This window comes from Brachycentrus maculatus, unplaced genomic scaffold (genome assembly GCF_059751285.1).
Source record: "Brachycentrus maculatus isolate JH-2025_06_01 unplaced genomic scaffold, ASM5975128v1 h1tg000046l, whole genome shotgun sequence".
In the NCBI taxonomy this organism is placed as follows: domain Eukaryota; kingdom Metazoa; phylum Arthropoda; class Insecta; order Trichoptera; family Brachycentridae; genus Brachycentrus; species Brachycentrus maculatus.
The window spans coordinates 493,584-511,449 of record NW_028280800.1 but is presented as its reverse complement, the minus strand read 5'-3'; the positions used below and the strand labels follow the sequence as shown (position 1 = coordinate 511,449).

Below are 17,866 nucleotides of genomic sequence, written 5' to 3'. Positions count from 1 at the left end.
ATTATCTGTCAAATTTTTCATTTTCTAAGGTTGTTTAAAATAAAACAAAACGTCTAAAATAGTGTATTCCATAATCTGGCAAAAGGATATAGCTGTAGTTGCAATACTTATTTAGTTTTATTAAGATATGTACATATAAAAATACATAAAATAAAATGAGTTATTTAATTTCACAAGTTTGTTTTTGCTCTCCTGTAAAATTTGGTCTGAGACAGATATACCCCTTTGCCTTTACACTACCGACTTAACGAAAAAACATTTTTTAGTGGAGAAAATCCAGATTTGTGAATAAGTATTTGGACATACTTAAAATGTTAAAAATAACTGGTCAAATTATAACCGTCTTTTTAAGTTGTAGCCGTATTTTTGTCCTCTGACCTCTGTGTGCATTTCACGATATAACGATAATAAATATAAATTATATCAATTAACATCTTGATCTGTGTAAAGCTGCCAGCGAATTCTGATAATTTCTTCGATTCAACAGCACATTAATAAATTACCCGAGATGGTCTTGATTGATAACAAACCTCATGTTTCGCAAATTTATTTTTAAATAATTTTATTTATTAAGGTAAAATTTTGACCTTTTGGATATGTTTTACGGTCTCCTTGAATTAATAAAGGATATGTTTAAGCTGCGGTTTAAAATTCAATCATTTTCTATGTTTTATGTATCCTTTGTGACATAAATAACACAAATTAACATATTTAAACACATTTTTTCATTTTAATGTGTATTAATTTGAGTATTTAATGTATTTTTTTAAATTTTGAAACATATGTCAGTTTAATTTCTAGAAAATTTGAGTCATATTGTATGGTGACCCTATTCTAAGATTTATGGTTTCAAATTCAAGCTTATGACGAATTTATAAAAAGCTATCTACATAATATATTTTTGCCAGAGTTAATGATGTCTACAGATTGCCTAATAGTTGTAATTTTATCATTTTCACAAAAATACCTGATGTTCATAACATTTTTTTGATTTTCAATTTTTAATTTTGTGTGTGTGTATAATTTCCTCCTCGGTACTGAAGTGGTAAGAGTGCTTAGCTAAGTTTCAGGTCCCAGGTTTAATTCCCATGAGGGTCAAAATATGATATTAACAGTGATTCTTCACGATATTATTTATCTAACATCACCCTGGACTGGTACCTAAAGCATGACCTTACTGTAAAGTATATATTTTGAAGAAAAAAAATCCTTATCTTTCAACTTATTTCTAGAAATTTATTTTTACAATACAAAAACGGTGTTTTAACCAACATTTTTAATAACATATAATTTATATTTGAAGCACTAGCTTTGTGATTTATTTTTATAATTAAAATTATTTACCTTATTTTATAATTATACCTAATTTTATAATTTAAATGTAACTTTGTTTTAAAATCACCATAAATTTATAATTATTGTAAAACCAAGTTACATTTTAATTATATCATTTTTAATGAATGAATGAATGTAACGTTAAATGTTACCTGAGTTTAAGGGAGCATTCGCTAATACAGAATTCATGCCACCGGAGACCACCGGAGAGGTCACATGTTTATTTTTTTAAAGAATATTTTTGCATATATATTTTTTTCTTATTTATATATTAAACTGGAAAATTATTTTAATATATTTTTTAAACACCTTACCTTTCAAAACCTCTTTTTTTCATAATTATATAATTATTTCGAAGTTATTTTTTCTATGCTAAAATGGTATTTTAAGAAAAAAATAAATTACTTAAAATGTTACCTGGATTGAAAGAACATTATGTTTCTGTTTAACGAATACTAGGCCTTAAGAAAAAAATAAATTACCTACGTTAAATGTTACCTGGGTTTAAAAGAAAATTGAGGCTTTCGATTATCCCGCCTTAAGACATTTTTTAAATCCGATTTTGGTTTAAAAACGCAGCTTTCAGCTCTCTTTGAAAACTGAATTCGAAAATTTACAAAAATCTGACATATAGTGTTCATCTTTGTATTGTATAAACTTTTTTTGTACCACTCTGTATATGAATCAAAGTAACAAAGCACGCGTTCAGTCACCACATAATATATTATAAACATAATTGAGATAAAATACGACATGCCAAAATAATACCTGACATTAAAGCAAATGACATCATTTGAAATTATTAGACGTTCCAGTTTTTTCGGCGAAAAGCGACGATCGTAAAATGGCGGACCTAGCCATTAAAAACATTCAAGTCTCTTGCACAATACTAATAAAGGCATTATTGAGTTGTTTTGCCCGTCGTTTCGACCTCAAAGGAACAGAAAGTCGACGTACTTAGTGTCAAATCAGAGTTTGGACATCGTTCGAGCACCTTCTTGTCTTGAATTGATCGTCTCGATCAATATGATAAAACGAAGTGATTTAACATAATTAATGATCATCGTAATAAATTAGATAATAAAATGCGATTTGTTTGTAAAGTCAATGGCGTTAAGTCGATAAATCGCCGGCGCTGATTAAATTTATAACGTGATGTAAAATATATGGTAGCATATTGTGTAAGCTTTATAAAATAAAAATAAAACAAATGTTGTTATCAACCTACTTTTATTTATTTTATTTCAATCAAACCCTTATCCGCACCCAATGGTGCATAGGGCTCTGCATCATATATACGCAGTGTTATCTTGATCGTTAACACATGAAGGATAAGTTGCGGGATAAGGGTTAGAAGATCATATTGGTGGTGTTATATATATTTTATACTCTTCGTCCTCTTCTTTTGTCTACTACATGCATACAAGCCTGAATAAAAATTATTTTTTGCGTTATTCCTTTTGAAAATTGAAATTATAATTTACTTAAATTACTAATCAGAAAATGTCACCTGTTGCTATTTAGTATTTATCCGAATATGGATCCGAATCCATATGTATTCAACAAACTTAATAAAAAAATAAAAAATAATAATAAAACCCTTATATGCACCCCAATGGTGCATAGGGCTCTGCTTCATATAAACGCAGTGTAATCTTGATCGTTTACATATGAAGGAAATGTGATCAGCCCTCCGCTTCAGGTACCAGTCCAGGGCAATATTGAATAAATATTACAGTGAAAAAATCACTTAAATTTATTTTACCCCCCCCTAGGAATCGAACCTGGGGCCTCCAGAACGGTAGCCGAGCGTGCTGACCGTTACACTACGGAGGCGGACAAAAGATCTATATATATTTTAAAAATATTAATATATCCCCGATAATTCAGTCACCCCATGTTAAATGTCCCCTTGTTCCCGCGAAGCTCCGCGTACTCGGTAATATCTCATTTAATGTGTACACACGGCGGTCATATAAACGGACACAGAGATGTGTAAGAGATAAAATCTCTCCATCCTCACACGTCATCCGGTAAATTATCCAGTGCAACGTTAAATTAATATGTCGTAAGTGATCTTGGGAGTAATATTCACTTAAACGTGTATTCCTCTCAAGGTTATAAGCATTACAGAATATGTAATATTTTTTCTTCCCACGTTTAAACACCTCTGTGTGTTTTGATAGGTGTAACTATATTTTTTTTACATTTATGTGTGGTCGTGTTACAGTACTTAAATGGTTAATAAAATTTCTGTGTAGTGTTTTCAATTGATTATTATAAATAATTACAATTTGCCAATGTATGGAGTGTGTATTTATGTAACATGTGGATGCAATCACCGTTTTTTGGAAATCACGAGTCGGGATTGACGTCATAAAACCACAAATTGTCATGGTAATATTTATGTTATGAATTGCAAATATTATCTTAAATTCCCTCCCGGACTTTTACAGTTATTATTAATCTGAAAAATAAAAATGTACACTGTCAACCTGGGTAACTATGAACACTTTTTTTATGTTTTTTTTACGAAAACTCAAAATCAAATACTTTTTAAAAAGCATTTTCTAGGGAAGGCTCTAAACAGCCAGCGCCTCGACCGTTCTATGATTTCAACGTGAAAAATCATTTGTATTTATTTTAAGCCTCTAAGGAGTCTAACCTGGGATCTCAAGCACGTTAGCTTAATAAAGTAACAACTACATTACTATGGAGGCGGAAAATTTATTATATTTTATTAAATACAAATAGTTTAAGTTTTATTATGTAGAATATGGAGACAAATATTTTTTTCTAAGGAGTGACAGAAAAAATTTATTTTATTCTTAAGGCGGGATAATCGATAGCCCGCAACTTAATTTTCTAAACCCAGGTAATATTTAACGTAATTGATATTTTCGCTGAAACCACCGTTTTGTATTGAATAAAATAGTTGTTTTTCGAAATAAATATATGATTTTTAAAATAAGTATTATTGAAATGTAAGGAGTTAAAAATATTTCATTTTAATTGTATTTTTAAAGATATATATATATATATATATATATATATATATACATATTAATATATATGTTATGTAAATTAAGTGTGAATAATAGTTTCTACTAATTGTAATATAAGCTAACTAAAAAAATATATAAAATAAATTGTTAAAACTTTTAATAAACTCCCATCTTTCTTCGAAAATTTGTATCAAATTTCGTTTATGTGTTTTGCTTTTTTTATGAAAAAATAACCAAGGATTGAATCAATATTACAAAACACTGTTTTTTTACTAGAAACCTATTTATATATTATTATTTGTGACATTGTTGGCTAATGAGTTTGTAAAAACGTAAAAAGTTGATTTGTTGTCCTTATATAATGAGTTCAGGCCATGTAATGATTCACGTACATTCGAGAAATACAGTATCTACTCAATGAATTAGGGCCACCCATTATTTTTTAGAATACTCTGAAATCTTTTGGATTATTATATTTATTTTACATAAATACTTTAAGTTTTCTATTGACATCTAATATCATGTATATTACCTTCAATAATATGTAAAATATACCTGGATTATTTAAGCCTTTACAAAATTTCAAACCCTTTTTCTGAGAAAGGTCCCTAATTAGCACAGGTAGACAGATAGTTGAATGTTCGAAAAATAGTCCTATCTCATTTATTAGTGAAGTTTCTTGAGTTCTGGTTGTTGTTTTGTTCAGAGAGGTTATATAATTATCGTGTCTTGTGAAAAAAACTTAATTTTTAATTTTAGTTCATAAAGTATAATTTTTTTTTGTAAACACAAGTGTTTTTTTTGAAAAGGACAAAATGGGAAAAAGTAAAGACATTTCTGAGGAAAAAAAGTCTAGTGTTATAATGCTACTAAAATTAGAAATACTATCTAATAGAGAAATTTCAAAAAAAGTAAACGTTTCTCGTCAAACAGTGGACAGAATATCAAAATCCATAAAAAATCAGTCACCCGCCACCAGCAATCGGCGAAAGAACTGTTGTAGGATTAGAAAAACAACACCGAGGACTGATCGAAAAATCGTTCAAAGTGCCTTAGAAAACCGTAGTGCATCAGCAAAAACATTAAAAATCAAATTGGAAGAAGAGGGTATAAATATATCGGTATCAACACTGAGGCGACGTCTTTACGAAGTAAATCTGAAATGCAGGCGCCCTGTAAAAGTACCAAAATTGACACCACGAATGAAAGCGGATCGATTAAAATGGTCCAGGCTACATCGAAATTACTCGGTAGATGATTGGAAAAAGGTATTTATTTAAATTGAATTTTCAACATATCATTTTAGTAAATAAACTTATATATTTGAATTAAACTTAAATTTTCATTATTTTTCAGGTCATCTTTAGTGATGAGTGCCGGTTAGAAGCCGTGACAGAGAGCCGTCGATTTGTCAGGAGAACACCAATGGAACGTTACAATGAGGCCTGTGTGGTAAAAGTTATCAAACACCCCCCTGCAACAATGATATGGTCATGTATTATTAACAATTTACCTGGGCCGTTGTTTTTCGTGGAAGGAACAATGAACCAAAATTCCTATAAGCAGGTCCTCGAACGAATTTTATTGCCCTTCTACCATACACTCGACCCAACAGAAGGTCCATACACCTTCATGCAGGATGGGGCACCTTGCCACCGGGCTAAATCAATAATAAAATTTTTGTCTAACAAAAATCTGCCTTTGCTCCCCTGGCCTGGAAATTCTCCGGACCTTAATCCTATAGAAAACGTATGGAGCATGTTATAAAATAAGGTATACTCATTTCCAAATCCGACAGTAGACTGTCTAAAAAAAATATTCAAAAAATTTGGTCAGAAGACGAAGAAACAAAAAACATGATAAAACAGTGCATTTTAAGTATGCCAAAAAGAATTGAGGCAGTTATTTCTGCCAAAGGTGGAAATACTAAATACTAACTATATTTATATGAAAATACATGCATAATTTAAGCGTAATAAAGTGTTCATGTGTAAATAAAATTCAATGTTGTTTTATTCAAGGTTTTCTCTGAGTTATTCCTGTTTGAATTGAGAAATTGCGCGAAATTCTGCGTGGCCCTAATTCATTGAGTAGATACTGTACATACTGACGTTACCTAACAGCGCTAAATTTCAAACAGTCTAAAACAAAGTGCCAATTTTGCAGATTTAGACAAATTAGGACCGCTATGGGCCCAGCATGAGTCGGATCTTCAATCGTTCGCCAGTTGTTAGTATAGATTTTGAAATCTCAACATAGATAAAGTAGAGATAAAAATAGTCTGCTTAATAAAATATTTCCCCATTCCAACATAGATGGCTGTTGTGAACTCACACGTACTCTGTCGTGGGATAGATATATATATATATATATATATATATATATATATATATATATATATATATATATATATATATATATATATATATCTACATTACTCAAATTTTGGAAGTCATACATATATGATCAATCCCTTGACGTTACCGACATCATCAGTCTGATTATGTCGATTACGACGATACCCGGTCACTGGTCAGATAAAATAAAAGTGTAAAAAACTACAGTTACAGTAGTAGTTTGATAATGCCCTTAGAAGGCGAAACAATTATTACAATTTCATTATTACTTATATGTTATAAACAAAAATATATATATATATATATATATATATATATATAATTCAGTAGACCCCTAAAAATCAGTGTTTGATTTTCAAATCAATAAATAAATTAAAGTGCACTTGTGATTGTGTGTGTGTGTGTGTGTCCGCCTCCGTAGTGTAATGGTCAGAACGCTCGGCTACCGCTCGGAGGTCCCGGGTTCGAATAAATATAAGTAACTTTTCCACTGCCTCCGCTTCTCCACCTCTCCAGGTGATCACTTTTCCTTCATGTGTTAACGATCAAGATAACAGTACGTTAATATGATGCAGTGTCCTATGAATCATTGGGGTGCGGATAAGGGTTTGAAAAATTAGACAGTTGCGATTAAAACTATGTTATACTATATACATAGTTTTTATTTAATTACATCAGATTTGTGTAATGTTTAGTTTTTTTTTAAATTGTCAACTCCGAATTGAAAACGTTCAAATGACGAACAAATAAATACAGTACATTTTTTCTAGAGGGTCTACGTCAACCAGTACCTATTTAGTCACGCATATCTCGCGAATTTCGCCATTTTAAGATAAATCAATGTACGTTAAGTACCTGCGCAGAAAGCGCCGAACATGGGGGATACCGGGGTCAGTTGTTTCACGATTCGACAAAATATTTTTCCCAACTCGATATTAATGTCGGCTGATTTTGCAGCGCTAATTTCACGACTTTGCGATTATAAATTATGCTCCGGTGTGCCAAATATTACCTATTTGTGGATATTTTTAAAAAGTAAACATGATTTCACGTGACCTCAATTTGGTAATAATAGGTAATATTAGCAATCGAACCATGATTTTTAACGTCAGCTAAGTGGCGGTTTTCTATTTATGATTTTTAATGTATTTTTAATATTTGTTTAGAACAATTTGTTAAGAATAATTACCGTCGACTGATTTCAGAGGTACTTATTTTACTAATCAAAAAAATTCGCGTAACATGTAAGGTTGGTACTCGTTTCGTTACATAAGTCATAACGACTTCTTTTTTATCCTCGTCTAGACCCAAGGTGTATAGGGCACTGCATCGAATTAATGTAATATTAAGTTGATTGTTCATTTTATGAAGCGGTGGGCTGATCGCGTTTCCTTCATGTGTAAATGATCAAGATAACGCTGTACGTTTATGTGATGCAGTGCTCTATGCACCATCAGGTGTGGATAAGGGTTTGAAAAAGAAATATAATTATATTACTATAATGTCCCCGCTATCCCCCGACTTACGAACCTTCCCGATGCGACACTTCAGCGTTGTATTCAATTAGACGTGATAAATGAACGTATCGCACAATGAGAACATTTTACACAAAACAGTCTCAGCTGTGATGATTTTCAAATTGCGACACTCGAAGACATTCACTTTTAGCCGTTTGTTTTCGCTGAACACCAACATGCGACACTTATCTAGACACGTTACATATGAACACATCAAAGATGATATCATTACGATACAAACGAGCTATCTCTAAAAACATATTTTTTACAAATGTGTCTAAAAGAACTGTTAATAAATCGCTCACTCCTTTCAAGAACGTCATAAATCAAAAATCGTCAATTTTCAGTTGTGCAAGTTTTCGGAATGCCCAGAAAATGTACTATATCCCAGCAAAAGAGGCATATTTTTAATTTAATATTTACCCGCTACAGGGCAGAAAATGTTGTTTTTGCATTTTGAAGAAAATGTATTGTTTTTTAAATAAACTAAATATTTTTCAACTGGAGAAAAAATCTTCATTCAGGTTTTACCTAAAAAGATCTGTTGGACAAGCAAAAGTTCAAAAAGTGGCTTGATATTTATTTTTAATACATTGTGTTATATTTTTAAACTTTAAAAACATTCTCCTGAAAAATCAAGTTTTTTGATTTATGACGTTCTTGAAGGGAGTGAGCGATATGGTATATCCTGATTGCTTGTTCTTTTTATAAAGATATTACTATTCATGTACAATAGTTTAATTTAAAAAAAAAAAAAACAGAATCGCAACATTGTATTATGTGTAGGGGTTTGAAAATGTATGATGAGATACCTGAAAAGAGTCTAAAAGAATTTGAACATAAATGTTTTCTGTACTAAAAGAAATGTAGAAAAATATATGACGTAAATTAAGCGTAAATAATAGTTTGTATTAAATGTAATATAACCTAACTAAAGAAATAAATTTAAAATGTATACTAGGATTCAACATATCGCTCACTCCTTTAAAGAACGTCATAAATCAAAAATTGACAATTTTCAGTTGTGCATGTTTTCGGAATGGTCAGAAAATGTACTATATCCCAGCAAAAGCCGCATATTTTAGCTTAATATTTACCCGCTACAGGGCAGAAAGTGTTGTTTTTGCATTTTGAAAAAAAGGTATTGTTTAATTATTTTTTTAAGTATACTTAATATTTTTCAAATGGAGAAAGAACCTTCAAAAAGATCTGTTGCACAGTAAAAAGTTCAATAAGTGGCTTAATATTTATTTTTAATACATTGTATTATATTTTAAAACTTTAAAAGCGTTCTCCTGAAAAATCAAGTTTTTTTATTTATGACGTTCTTGAAAGGAGTGAGCGATATGACAGCGATGACAAATAAAGATTATTTATCATTCTGTATCCAGATGTGAATATTTATATCAGGGCGAGATCATATCTCAATCTCCCTTCGCCTCGAATGTCCGCAGACAGTCGTAAATTCATTTCCATGCGAGTATTTCCACAATGTCGTCAATAACGAGGAGTCTCGAAGAATTTTAATTGGTCTTTAGCAATGCCTTTAAGGAGAGTAAATAATTATTTATTAAATTTCATCTGTCTCTTACACCGCATATTTTCGGGGCTCGAATTTGTCTGAAACTTTAAATCATAAGGGGGTACTCGCAAACATACAAATCAGTAAGTTAAGACTAGACGTCTTTCCACGCAGTTTTTTTTTAAATATTTATTGGACTTTTTTAAATATATTTTAAGTATAATGAAATAAAAACTTTTTTCACCTCCCAAATTTTTCAATAACTCTTTTCGTTTCGAAACCATACATTGTATTTTTTTCTTAGAAAAAAATATTTTTGTAATACACGTGTTTTGCAATAAACGGTGTTTTAAGCACAAAAAATAATTTAAAGGAAATATTGTTTGTATTGTTTATTTGTATCTAAATACAGTATTCAGATTTTCTTTAAAAGCCTTTTTTGATTTATTTCAAACCTATTTTTTATATAACGGACTTTCAGCTTTAGCTGACATCCCCTCCCCTCAAATAGTCCGTTATATTAACGTTTGACTGTACATTTAAATAACATATATTTATCACAAATATCGGGATAATTTCTATTTTATCGTCTAACTACCTTATATTTTATTTTTAACTGAATTTTTTATTGTTTCAGGCCGCTCTCCCAGACAAAATTACGTCGCTTGGAGTCACTAAACCTTCTGACGATATCACAGAACTTCAGGTAAAATATTTATTTTCCTTTTCCTATTAAAATATTCATTCATATTTCCCCAACAACCCATATATCATCACATTTCTGCGCGTTCAGTTTGGCGTCATTATTTCAAACGTTCGAACGTTCATAGGTTAGCATTTTAGTTACCGGTTATTCGATTTTTATTATTGTTTTAGTGTAAAAGTTCCCATAATCCACCTCCGTAATGGTCAAGCACGCTACCGCTCTGGAGGTCCCGGGTTCGATTCCCTGGGGGGGTAAATATATGTAAGTGATTTTTTTCACTCTAATATTTATTCAATATTACCCTTCACTGGTCCCTCAAGCGGAGGGCTGATCACCTTTCATTCATGTGTAACGGTCAAGATAACACTGCGTTTATATGATGCAGTGCCTTATGCACTATCGGGGTGCGGATAAGGGTTTGAATGAATAAAAAAAAATATTAAAAAAAAAATTACAAAAAAATCCCGATAAATTGGTAATGAAGCAGTTTATAGGGACTTTTTACAAAAAATATTATATTTTATTTACTTAACTAACTAACAAACCATCACTCCGCTTCCCCGCAGGGATAGGCAGAGAGAATATAACGCCACACCACTCTGTCTTTGCAAACATTTTTCGCCTCTTCTACGTTCATGCATCTCCTCATACATACCCGCCGATTGTTACGACTTCTAACTTGACCACTGTCAAGTATTTGGCTACCTGATAGTGCCATGTTTTTATTAAATTCATTATTATTTCATTTCAATATATATTTTTTAAATCTTAAAACTTAAAAGGTACCGGGGTCTACTTGACCCAACCTCACAATTTGTATCCAAATATTTCACCCCACCAGTCAAGGGTTAAGTTCATGTTCTGCTGCAGGCTCTGCTGGTGGAAGGAATGATCACGTTCGTGCTGGTGCTGGTGGTCCAGGGAGTATGCGACGGGCGCAGATCCGACGTGAAGGGTTCTGCTCCCCTGGCCATCGGACTCGCCATCGCTGCCTGCCACGCCGGAGCAGTGAGTATTTTCAAACATTTAAAACACAACAATGATATATCTAATATAAATTATCATTCAGGCCCAAAATACGATAATTCACAACTTAATTTTCTTTAAACCAAAGTAACATTTAATGTAGGTAATTGAATTTTTGCTTAAAATATCGTTTTTGTATTGAAAAATATGTTGTTCTTGGAAGAAAATATATTGTTTTAAAAAGAAAAGATAAATTGAAACGTCTATTGTTTTTATTTTTATAAGGAAGATGGAAGTCTGAGCATCCCAGGGCTAATTTATCATTTTTAGAAATATTATTTTGTGGACTTTTTTTACTCTTCGAACTTATTAATTGGTGTATTATTTCTTTAAAATACGGTTTTAAAAAAACTAACTTACTATCATGCCACTTTTGCAGAGGTTAGCATAGAGAATGGAACACCACACATTTCTGTCTTTGCAACAACAAAAAAAGGAAACTAAAAAAACTATCTACGCCACGTTTCATGCAGTTTTTTTTGTTTATATGGTATAACTGAATGGATGTTTTGGTTGTACGTAAAAACTCCTGAATATACACTTATTATATACAAATTGCATTGCAGATTGCATAAATGCAGGCGCTTTAGGGATAGATCATTTCCATCTCAATTTTAAAAACAACTTAAATCAATTAAGTTATCACATTCCTATTTTGAAAAATAAATTAAAGTTTGTATTCGACAAACGTCAAAAAAACTCTCACATCCATCAACGATATTCTATACAAATATTAAAATAAATATGATATCCTGAAAAAATAATATTCAATTTTGAAAAATTTGTCACAACGGACAGAAAATTGAATACCAAATGGATAAAATAATGTAGTATTCTCTCAAAATGTAAAATAAAATGATATTATGTGAATAAAACCTTCAGCATTGTTACTAAAATATTACATAAATATATATTTTTTAAATAGTATAAAACTATTTTCATGATTTCTAGACTTCATTTCAATTATTCAAAACTGGCTTGGTTTTAAACTACACTATACAAATGATATAATATAGTATAACAAATTGTTTTTAATATTTGTAGATTGCTTTTACTGGATCCAGCATGAACCCTGCCCGTAGTTTTGGCCCAGCAGCAGTTCTCGGAGATTGGCAATCCCACTGGGTATGTACCTAATCAATTAATGGAAAAGTTTAATGGCAAAGCCTGGTAACTAATTCTAACTGTAAATACTTACCTAGAATAATTTATTTTTTTTGGCAACACCAAATAGAAAATTGCTGTCATAAAAAAAACCTGTTTTCGTTAATAGGCAAGCATTTTCTTCTTTGAGAATTTCAATGCTCTTGATCATATCTGAATGCAAAACGGTTGAAAAACTCAAATTTTGTCAATTTTATTCTCAAAATTGAATATAATATTGCTTTTAAATACTAATTTATTATTAGATTAAAACCAATATTTTTAGCTTTTCCACTTTTTTATTTGACCAGCGACCGGGTTTCGTCGTTACCGACATCATCAGACTGGTACTGTTACCGACATCATAGACCAGTCTGATGATGTCGGTAACGACGAAACCCGGTCGCTGGTCAAATAAAAAAGTGGAAAAGCTAAAAATATTGGTTTTAATCTAATAATAAATTAAAAATGCAATTCCATCACGAAGTGTCAGTGGATAATATAAATCTATTTTAAATACTAATTTAAGATTCCAAAAATTTCAAAATCAAATTTCTGTTGACCAAAAGAGGTATGTGTTAAATTTAGTTTAATGGAACACAACAAAGTATTATGAAAGTGATGAAGTTTTGATATCTTCTATCCAGGCATTGGAGATGATTTACAGATTAAGGCAACAATATATTTTATCTGACCAAATTAAGCAAGAACTTTTCAAAAGCTGTAAAAATATTGCAAATATTAAAAGATGTTTACATTAAAACTCTCCATATCAGTCATCGTTCACTTTGTGTAATACCACTTTAAAAACACTGCATCGTGACTACCTGTTTCGGAATAATCATTCCGGCATCAGGTCAAATCTAGATTTAAATGAAATTGTTACATAATGACATTTATACAAAAATTTTATATTTTTATTTTTATTTTTGCATAAATGTCATTCCGTAACAATTTCATTTTAATGTACATTTCACCTGATGATGGAATGATTATTCCGAAACAGGTAGTTTCCAAAATGTAGTGTTTTTTTAAGTTTTTAAAAGTGGTATTACACAAAGTAAACGATGAATGATAAGAAGAGTGTTATATTACCATTTTATTAAAATTAAACACTTGAATATACCACTTTAATGAGTTTTATTTATATATATACAACTAGTTTCGAAAACGACAGATGTTTTCATCTTCTGGTACAAATTAAAACTTAAAATTAAAACTAATTTAATTAATTAAAAATTAAATTAATTAAATTAGTTTTCATTTGTACCAGAAGATGAAAACATCTGTCGTTTTCGAAACTAGTCGTATATATATATATATATATATATATATATATATATATATATATATATATATATATATGTATATATATAAATAAAACTCATTAAAGTGGTATATTCAAGTGTTTAATTTTAATAAAATAATCATGTCATTCCACAAAGTTAATGCCGAATCAATAAATTATATAACCATACCACAAATAATACACAAATATACAAAATAGATGTTTACATTTATATCGTCCTCATATTTCAACTTGCCATACATATTTTGACTCGGCGTGATTTCAGGTGTACTGGGTAGGTCCTCTTGTGGGCGGAGCGCTGGCAGGCATCATCTACAGGATGGTGTTCAAGGTCGGCAAGAGCGAGACGGAGGCGACATCTTACGACTTCTGAGAGCGGATGGCGCAAGTGAGGCGAGTGGCTCCCTCCGACATCAGCTGACCCTCCCGCCCGCCGCCACCAGACGTGGACATGTACAACACTCCCATAGATATGACAGACTCAGCCCACAAACATAGAACATAGTTTACACGGTGAAAATGTCGCATAGACTATAGTAGACTATTGTATAGAAAATCAAAAATTCAATTCAATTCAATTTATTCAATAATTAATATATACATTATTTACTTTACTTATTACCCTTATCCGGACCCAATGGTGCATAGGGCACTGCATCGACTTGACGCAGTGTTATCTTGATCATTACTTACATGAAGGCAAGGTCTCTTGCCTCAGGAGCCTCTTGAGCCTCAGGAACCAGTCCAGGGTAATATTAAATAAATATTACAGTGTGAAATCATTAATATTTATTTTCAACCCCCCTGGGAATCGAACCCGGGACCTCCAGCACGGTAGCTTAACACGCTGACCATTACAACACGGAGGCGGACAAACACATATACTTTACAAACTAACATTTAAGGCGTATACATTAAAAAAAATTATTAAAAAGTAAGCGAGAAGACTCTTGTTAAATGTGTAGAAGAATCCCGCTTCGGAAAACTCCTTCGGACACATGGAACAGATCAATATCCAATGTGATATTTTTCAAAATAGCGGTAGCTCTTCCTAAAAATCTTCAAATGGGTATCTAGGTACAATTTATCTTAACACATTTCGGATGGATGTTTTTTACACCTGACGACCGCTGGCGACTGGATTTGATAATTATGTACATAATTATTAAATCTCCACTAGAAGATCTTATGAGAGACTGGTACATAATATTTATATAAAAACATAAAATATGTAATTCCTTCATTTCTGATTTTGAAATGAGGCTGGCGCAAAAGGTAAAAATATCCATCCCGTCCATAAGCATCAATCGAACGAATGGATAGAAATACCTTTCCCGTCCGAAGTGTGTTAATTTCAATAAAAATAATTGAATGATGGGTTAATACTTTTTTCCGCATTTACTGTAATGACATAGATATTTTTACATTTACATATTAAAATGATTTTTTCATGATTACCAAGGTAAGATTGGTACATGTGTGTACTTTTAAGAACAATATTTTTCCCCACAAAAGAGATTTGAAGAATGTGGCTGTTATGTAGTAACATATATATTACACAAAATAATTTCCAATGCATCTCCTGAAGAATATGACACACTAAAAGAATTTATTTAAATTTGAATATTCAGCTTTAATATTGATAAATCTAATATTAAAAGTCAAATAATTTTACAGTAAAAGTGGATAAAGTAGTATAAATCTGTCAAATATTTGATTAATTTCATTTAAAATACAGTCTACCCAAGTTGTCTTAATGTTACCATTGAGTAGTGCCACATATTCATAGGATGCAATGGTCACAGTAAATTAAAAATAGTACCTTATCTAGCACTATTGTATTAAATAAAAAATAAATTTTACAATGTTATGATGGACAAATATAAACTCAACCATCTTTCAATCTTCATCTTAATTTTCGAAGTTTGTTGAAAAGACAGAAGAAATCGATTTGTATCTAAACATTTTAAAGAAATATTTATGTATTCACACATACTTTATTTTTAATAACAAATACTTTAATATCTGATTTATTTCTCATATCTACTGTACTATTTAACCTGCAGACAAGCCTTATAAATAGAGGCTGTGTGGGCTTTTCCTTAGAAATGAAAAATTATGAACACGAATCACAGTAATGTAGTTAAATCGAGATCCCTATCTTTTAAAGATGGACGTTGAATATTGTATGTACATACACATAGATATACGAACAAGTTAAAATCACGTTTTATCAAAATATTTTTATTTAAAACATCATTTCATATTCAATAATCAATAAATCTATTATAACGCATGTACAAAAAAATGTGGCCAAAGTTTACATTCTACTTGATATCAATAAATTGACGCGTTTTGTAATATTTACGTAAAGACACTTGGGATTTTTTGCTATTTACACAAAAATACTGGGTAGTGATTTAAATTGTAGATTTGGTGGTAAAACCAATTGATAAAATTTATAATAGATTGCGATCTGTTAGTGTAATGATAAAGAAAAGTTGGATTGTGTTAAATTTACGTTTACAATACTGATAAAAAAATAATTGTATAATATCATAACATATTTTATCACTTCAAAATATCACTGATTTTAGTTTTCGAGCTATCATATCTGTTGGGAGTCAAATTTATTTTTTAAAACATAACTTAACTTTTTATTTAATATGTCTTTATAAAAATAAAAATGTCAGCTGATCAGGTCATCAGTTGATATAATTGCATTACTTGAATTCATAATATTGTCATTTATGTTTAATTTAAAAAGATATTCAAGTCGATTCAATTCAATTTATTATTGTAGTGACATAATTCAACAATATTGTTTGAATCTTGAATACCAAATAACACAATAAATGTTCTGAGACATTGTTATCAAAATATTTGTGTTATATTATTATAAAGTGTAATAACACATTGATGTTTTTAATGGCAAAATATGAGGTGTTTTTATAAACTCATTTCTGTTTTCTCTTGTAACATTCAAACTAAGAAGTATTTCTTGATTGTACTTAATTTGATCAAACCTTTACTGCTTATTTTTATTTATGAATATATTATTTTTAAGGTTTTTATAAACATAACAGAAGAGGGTGGAATCTTCACATATTATTCATGTTGTAAATAATTCTAATATTTGTTTTTAAAATATCATTTCACTAATGAGACTATTGCTTCCAAAGTATGCATACTTATTATTGAAATCCTTAAATCCTTATTATACAAGATAAAGTGTAAAAAAAATCATTAAAAATGCGCTTTTTGTGATTATGTACTACATCAATCGATTTAAATGGTATACCAAAATGATGCACAATTTTTACACCACAAATAGTATACTTATTTGTTTTCGTTAAATTAATAAATTTTAGGTTATGTGTTACTTTGGAAATATAGTCTCATATCATATTCATACATGCATACTTATTTAAATTACCATAATATTTGTTAAATAATGTAATATGATCCTTTGCATTTCAATTGAAATGTTAATCAATATTGGATAAACTGTAATAAATTGATATCGCCTGCAAAACCCACCAAATTTAAAAGAAAAAAGTTTGTTACGCAAAATGAAAAGATACGATTTTACCAAAACAATATCTATAAGAAAGTAGTTACTGCTTTTTTATAGACTTCAAGATATTAAAAATTATTTTTTAAATTACTAAATCTGACGATTTATTCCAGTCTGCTGCATTTTGCTTGAATCAAAGGATTTTAGTGTATCGAAATATTATATAGATATATTTGTATATAGCTTAGGAACGTAGATATGATTAGATGTTTGGGAAAAAGTTATTTCTGCAATATTACTTTACAAAAATTGTGAACAGTATTACTGTTATATTGTTTCAAATTAATATTCGTAGAAAAATAAAGTATACAAAATTAAATGTTCTTTTTATTTACCTTCTTAAATCTTACTACATTGAAGGCGATTCAA

The 17,866-nt window shown here is 30.2% G+C and overlaps 1 protein-coding gene across 2 annotated transcripts in view; it reads left to right on the top strand.

Annotated features, from left to right (window-relative positions):
* Positions 1-15,777, top strand: part of Drip (aquaporin homolog protein drip) — a 120,992-nt gene extending 105,215 nt beyond the window's left edge. The window contains exons 4-7 of one of the 2 annotated variants that reach the window (XM_088277540.1): positions 10,374-10,442; positions 11,313-11,450; positions 12,513-12,593; positions 14,186-15,777. In XM_088277540.1, coding sequence (XP_088133666.1) covers positions 10,374-10,442; positions 11,313-11,450; positions 12,513-12,593; positions 14,186-14,293 — 396 coding nt within the window. In that variant the 3' untranslated portion in view covers positions 14,294-15,777. The remainder of the gene's footprint in view (positions 1-10,373; positions 10,443-11,312; positions 11,451-12,512; positions 12,594-14,185) is intronic. The other variant, XM_088277541.1, reaches the window with a different exon arrangement.
* Positions 15,778-17,866: the final 2,089 nt, after the last annotated feature.